We start from the raw sequence: 6,754 nt of genomic DNA, 5'->3' as shown, positions 1-6,754 counted from the left end.
TTTTACCTAAGAATCGATTTTTTTATTTAAAAATAAATAAATTAATGAATTAATAATTAAAATGTATATAAAATATATATTAAATAATTTATTAAATAATTTTCGGTTATTTCGGTTAACCTGTTTCGATTATTGGGTTAACCGATACCCAAAATTTTTCTAAAAATGATACCCGAAACCGAACCGATAACCAAAAAAATCGGTTATTGGATACCCAAACCCGGAATTTCGGTTCGGTTAACGGATTATCCAAAACCCGATAACCAATTAGACAGCCCTACTTACAGATATAAAAACAAGGAATCATTAGTGAATGAATTGTCAAATGAACCAAGACCGTAGATGTAGGAGTATTCTCCGAACCACATAAAAACTACTTGTGTTATTTTCGTATTGCATTTCTAATCAATAATATCTGTTGTCTTTGTCGTACTACTGTCATCATCTTGCATTTTCACATCTTATGACAAACAAAGAAAAAGATTTGACAATAAAGAGATTTTCTAAAAGCAAATCTATGAACCACCGCATTCCGCATCTCATTTAATAATCCAAGGGATAAGCTCTGAAGCATTTAGTAGGATTACTAATTGATTCACAGCTTCAACAACTGCTTTCTCATTCTACAAACCTGTCTTTTTCCTTGATGAACTTAGTCTGCATTTACCTTGCTCATTGCTTGCTGCTCAATCCTTCCAATTGACTCATTATCAGCTGTCAGCTGAGCTGTTTAACACTCTGAGAAAACGAGCAAAGTTGTTAACTATTATATCTCCCCATGCATTAAGTTCTAATGAGATTGCTATTTTTTGTGAAATGTGAGACTAATGAATAAGTCAATATATAGTGGTGAATAAGGCATTGTATAGTACCGAATAACGATATTCAATAAATTAGTAAAATTTTCGCTCCCTCAAGGGTTCAAACCCTGGTAAAAAAATTCCTTCAGATAAATATCAGTCGTATGATACATTACCACTAAATATTCAAAGAATAGAGACCAAATCTTAGTCGTTGATCTTATCTAATCTAATGGTCATCATTTATTCACGCCATGTTCAACGGAATTTTTTTGTTGAACATATACAGGGTCGAATCCCACAACCCCCCCCCCCCCCAAAACTCAGCATTTATTCACGACATGTTCAACGGATTTGATGAATGTTCAACTGAATCACAGATAACATAAAATAAACCTAAACACTCTAATCAAGAATTTGGGTCTAACTCTCTCTCTCTCTCTCTCTCTCTCTCTCTCTCTCTCTCTCTCTCTCTCTCTTATCTAGCGTGTAATTAAAATAAAGCATGTAAAATTATCTAGGCAAGGATTTAAAATAAATAAGCAGGAAAGAAATAGCTTGTAAATCTACGCTAGAGTTCTTGTGGAAAAGCAGTAATTCCAAAATAATCGCGCAACAAAAATAACAATTATCTAGACAGCGAACAAAATTATTAATCAGGATAAATCTAAGAGCATCCAGAAAGAAATAACAACTACTGTATTGAATTCATAGATCCAGAGTTTATCTAAGCAATAAATAGAAACTTACAGTAATTGATGATCACTGGAAAAGAATCTCTAACTACTAATTATTCTAGGCGTAAGAATGAAAATGAGAAAATGAATAAATCCTAACTAAGAAACTGGCGTCTAGAACGATGACTAGAACTGTGTCTGGAGAAGTGTACCCTAGAAAATGAGAATTTCCTCCTTTTATATTCTGAAATTGTGAAATATGCTTTTTCTCTCAACTATTGAACTGGGACACGTGGCATATATTGATTGGAGCTTAAGAGCTCGAGCGCGGCCTGAAGCACACGAGTGTAGAGGCGTCGGAGGCCTCAGCCGCTGGGAGTAGCACTCGCCCGCTGGGAGGAAGGGCTCGAGCGCTGGGTTCCCTACTCGGCCGTTGGGCATGAAACTCGCCCGCTGTGAAGGGAGCTCGGGCGGGGGATGTAGCGCTCGACCGCTGAATCAGCCAACGCGCGCTGGGACATGGAAGTTGCTCGCCCGTTTGGGAAAACAGGCAGGAGCTAGGGCTCAAGAAGTGCTTGTCCGCTGGGGCAAACATGTGGGTGTGGCATGCGGGCGCAGGCGCCGCACGTGCTCTCGCCCATTTTTTTCTCTTATTTTCCTAAGTAAATAATTTTCCTCCATTTCAACACTCTCCTGCAAAATGTTATGCATCCCTCATCAAAAGCACAAAAATTAACAAGATATAAGACCAAATTATCATCAATGATCCCCCAAAATATAAACCAATTAGGCATAAGTCAACTTCTTTGCCCCTCTTGTACATCTCTATAAATAGGAATCTCACCTCTCATTGTAATGTTACGTGATATGAAATACAACACTTTTCATCTTTCTTTTCATCTTTTCTTCTACATCTTGGCTTAAACTTATCAACGATCGTTACAAACAGGTGAAACACCCTTCTTTTAACCCTACAACACGATTAATGAACATATCATAGTGTCAATAGTGTCATGCACGAATGGTACTAGTGACCATAAGAGAGAGGATATGGCACTAATGATACTAATATGACAATAAGTATCATTCGTGCAGCACTACATAAGAGAGAGTATATAGCACTAATGACACTAATATGGCCATAAGTACCATTCGTGCAACACCCTAAATTGAGAATCTAAACCCTAAATGAATAATCTAAACCCTAAATAGGGAATCTAAGTCCTAAATGATAATCTAAATTCTAAATGGATAATCTTAAACCCTACGGGAAAGTGTTTGAAATGGTCATATAATTGTACCCATCTAAATAATATCAGCACATAGGTATATGACACTAATTATATTAATATGGTCATAAGTACTATTTATGCGTCACTACATAAAAAAAGTATATGGCACTAATGATACTAATAGTACCATGTGTGTCTAATCCGCGCACAAATCCGAATTCAGTTCGCTTTAATTAAAGTAAAACAGTCTTAAAACATAAAAAATGACCAAATTTTGATGTATATTGTTTCAGAGAAAAGTCCTCGAATTGGGCCAATTACTAAAGTGTTAATAGGCAAAAATGCCCTTTTCTTATAAACACTTGTAAAAATGCCCACTTTTATAAAGTGGGCATTTTTACAAGTGTTTATAAGAAAAGGGCATTTTTGCAAATGCCCCATTACTAAAAGTAAAAGCTTAGGCCTACTGCACGAAATGAATACTCGCGCCAGCCGCCGCCTTCTTCCGACGCAGCGTCGGTGACGCTTCCCCCGGCTCGCGTCAGCTCCACCCCGCTTCATTAAAGGTTTAATTAAAACAGCCCGCCGAGCGCCCCCCCCCCCCCCCCCCCCCCCCCAACACCGGTCAGACGATTCGGAATCTCAGATCAGGATAAGGTAGTTAAATATTAGCTCATTTGGCTTCAATTTTCTCTGCTATTATTCTATTACCTTCGCAAATTGCAAATTCGCAATGCTCAGATGTTAGGAACTACCGATTACCGATATAGGAAGAGTTTCTTCGCAATGCTCCTGAATTTGACAAAATGGTGAAATCTTCGAATTCTTTTTTCGTATTGAATTATACAATTTCTTATTCTGATCCTTGGAATTTTGATGTTAGGCTGCAATGTCTGATCCTTTAGAATTTGGAAGGATTTTTTCTACGCCTTCATAACTCATTAGCCTACCTTGTTTTCCCCAAACGTATTTTTCTGAAATTATACTTGCATAATGTGCCGTTGATAATAAGCAAGTCATATAAAATAGGGAAAATTGCACCTAAATACACAAACTTTGCCAAAAATCCATATTTGACGCGAAGTTAGGATTTTACATTTTAATACACCAACTTTCGTTGTTGTCCAAATTTGACACGACTTAATTCTTAAAAATTTAAAAAACAACCCCTTTTTGTAAATAATTATACAAAGACCCACTTATGTTATAGTTTGAGACATTTAAACCAAAACAAGATATTTTCTTATGATGTTTTCTTTTAAACCATTTTAGACGTGGATCAAAGATTAAAAGAAAACATCATAAGGAAATATCTTGTTTTTGTTTAAATGTCCCAAATAATAACATAAGTAGGTCTTTGTATAATTATTTACAAAAATGGATTGTTTTTTGAATATTTAAGAATTAAGTCGTGTCAAATTTGGACAACAACGAAAGTTGGTGTATTAAAATGTAAAATCCTAACTTCGCGTCAAATATGAATTTTTAACAAAGTTTGTGTATTTTCACGCAATTATCCCTATAAAATAATACTTAATTTAATGGTAATATTTCCCAAGACAAAATGACGATAATAGGTCGCCGCCTACAAAGATTTGCAGAGCGGATGATACTGCAGCTCGCTTTACCAACCGCCGCAACGCCTGCTTTACCCACCACCTTATCCGGTCTGAATTTACGCTCCTCCGCTACCATGAGCGCCGGGGGTATCGCCGCCGCACCTCTAGACGCCGTTTTCAAGGAGAAAAAGGCGCTTCGCTCCAGAGTGAGAAAGGAACTCAAGTCAATGGACCCCGCGCTCAGATCTCAAGAAGGCAATAACCTCATTCCAACCAAGAATCAATGCGTATATGTTTGGATGATTTTCTCTCAGATTCGCGTCTTTTTGGAGAAATCTTGGGATTTTTGAGATGTGGTTTTTGTTGATGTTGCAGATGATGCAATCCAGCGTGTGGTTTTGGAGGCTCCTTGGTTCAAGTCTTGTACAAGACTCTGTGCCTATATCAGCTGTGCTGCTTTAAGAGAAGTTGATACTTCCAAAGTGTTGTCTGAAATCTTGAAGAACACAGCCCAAGGTACTGTGTGTGTAGCAAATGATTTAAGTAGTATATTATCAGCTTGAGTTGGCTTATGTCATAATTCATGTTTCAATGGTTTATATCATCAGGTTTTGGGTTAAGAACAGTGTGTGCAGTCTGATATTATGTGAAGCCTTGTTGGTGCAGTAAAAACAAGAATCCTATTTTAGCATTCTGCATTATCTTAATATTTTTTACAATGTCTTGAAATTTTAGAAGTTTAGAGCTTTTCTGCATAAGATTGTGTCTGACGAATTAAGTTCTAATTCGCCCATTGTGCAATAAGATGATCATTCGCAGGTGAGAAAGAAGCTCTATGTTCCGAGGGTGGAAGACAAGAATAGTTTCATGAGGATGTTGAACATCACTAGGATGGATGATTTGATTGCAAACTCTATGGATATTTTGGAACCACAACCTTGCGATGCTGAAGGGAATGAACGTGAAGACGGTCTGTAAAGTTCCTCGTTTTACTAGCTGTTTAACACTGCACAATATTTTGCTTCTTTTCTTTGAAAATTGACAGCAATATCAACTGCATTGAGAAACTATTCGCGATTTATTCCATGTTGTGATTGTCATGAAAAATAGGCTTCAAATGCATTACATAGCTTTCAACTGTATGTCCTTTGAGGAAGGAGTTTAAGAACTATTGTGCTGATTTCGACCTAATCCAATATTAGGTGATTTGTGAAGGGCATGTTTTTACTTGATTGTTGATTCTCGCCCTAGTTATTATTGAATTTCACTCAATAAGATACGGCCTCTGTCTCTAACTAAGTCTGATTATTTTCACGCAGTCATGCTTGCAGATGAACCTGTAGACTTGTTTCTTTTACCTGGTATGACTTTGAACCTTTCAGTTATGTCTCTTCTAGGAATCATGCTATAACGATTCAACTAGATACCCTTTTTCAATCAACATAAAGTATATTAATACCTATATCCATTTATTATATAGGGCTTGCTTTTGATAGATCTGGTAGGCGCATTGGCCGTGGTGGAGGGTATGTTGCAGATTCTTTTTCTTGATATTTTGGATTTCCATGGTTATGATATCATCGATCTACTTCACTATCTGTACTTAAAATAACAGATCTAGAACTTTCTAAAACCTGAAAGTAACAAATCTCAGTTCATAATAAATTAATTTGTTGTAGTCTATATGGATTCATGCATGAAAGAGTAGTGAAAATGGCAAAAAGAAGACGGGGGATAAATTTTAATTCAGATGGCAACAACTGAATTACAGTAGAGCTTTGTAAACGTTTATATGTCTGTATTAGGTACTGTAAATATCAGTATTCTCTTTTAGGTTTAGCTACGACATTCTATCTTTTCCGGAGCATATAGTGATTTTCATCTCCCCTTTTGTTTTCTGCCAATGTTGCAATTGATCAACTGAAGTTATTACGACACCTTCCTTACGAAATATCAAGAGCTTGCAAAGGACCGAAAGTGGAAGAAACCTCTATTTGGTGCGTTTCTCTATTCCATTACATATGGACATATGTTTGAAGCTTTAGCTACTAAATTTTTCACATTTTGTAGCAGTCTTCGTTTATGCTAACACATTCATTTGCTTTCATGTATAGTTGCTCTTTCTTATTCACTGCAAGTATTGGAAGATGGTGTTATACCCATTACCCCCAACGATGTCCCCATCGATGCTCTTGTCTCAGCCTCCGGGGTGATCCCCATTAGTCGAGCAGCCAGTGAGATGCGTATGTGATGAAGGTATGACTGCTGCATCACCTCACCAGCTTTATTTGCTGGGTTGCATAAACAACATATGATAAGGAAATTTGGAAATTGTTGCTGGATAAATTACTCTTTAACACAACTATGTATCACATCTCTATTTCATATTTCCTGACTTTTTACTGAATATCACATATTTATACAGTTTAGTTATTTATGTTAGATTTTGTGGTTTCAGTTATTACAAGAGAATGGTCTATTATTAT

General features: G+C 36.6%; 1 protein-coding gene across 7 annotated transcripts; it reads left to right on the top strand.

Moving 5' to 3' along the window:
- The first annotated feature begins 2,995 nt into the window (after positions 1-2,995).
- On the top strand, positions 2,996-6,710 carry LOC131021279 (5-formyltetrahydrofolate cyclo-ligase, mitochondrial-like). Of its 7 annotated transcripts, none has more exons than XM_057950399.1 (9): positions 2,996-3,034; positions 3,160-3,366; positions 4,303-4,523; positions 4,644-4,784; positions 5,074-5,238; positions 5,588-5,629; positions 5,749-5,794; positions 6,195-6,265; positions 6,383-6,710. In XM_057950399.1, the coding sequence occupies exons 3-9, from the start codon at positions 4,316-4,318 to the stop codon at positions 6,517-6,519; spliced, it is 810 nt and encodes a 269-aa protein (XP_057806382.1). In that variant the 5' UTR covers positions 2,996-3,034; positions 3,160-3,366; positions 4,303-4,315; the 3' UTR covers positions 6,520-6,710. The 7 variants fall into 7 exon arrangements, with proteins under 7 accessions (XP_057806382.1, XP_057806383.1, XP_057806380.1 ...); XM_057950400.1 differs by having other exon boundaries at positions 4,287-4,523; XM_057950397.1 differs by having other exon boundaries at positions 4,269-4,523.
- The last annotated feature ends 44 nt before the right edge of the window (positions 6,711-6,754 follow it).

This window comes from Salvia miltiorrhiza, chromosome 4 (genome assembly GCF_028751815.1).
Source record: "Salvia miltiorrhiza cultivar Shanhuang (shh) chromosome 4, IMPLAD_Smil_shh, whole genome shotgun sequence".
Classification (NCBI taxonomy): Eukaryota; Viridiplantae; Streptophyta; class Magnoliopsida; order Lamiales; family Lamiaceae; genus Salvia; species Salvia miltiorrhiza.
This window is presented reverse-complemented; position numbering and strand designations above follow the sequence as displayed.

Coding starts and splice junctions, on each gene's coding strand:
- LOC131021279 (XM_057950397.1), top strand. CDS start 4,274: ATGACGATAATAGGTCGCCGCCTACAAAGATTTGCAGAGCGGATGATA. Junction 5,795..6,194: donor CGCATTGGCCGTGGTGGAGG/GTATGTTGCAGA, acceptor GATCAACTGAAG/TTATTACGACACCTTCCTTA. Junction 6,266..6,382: donor GTGGAAGAAACCTCTATTTG/GTGCGTTTCTCT, acceptor TTTCATGTATAG/TTGCTCTTTCTTATTCACTG.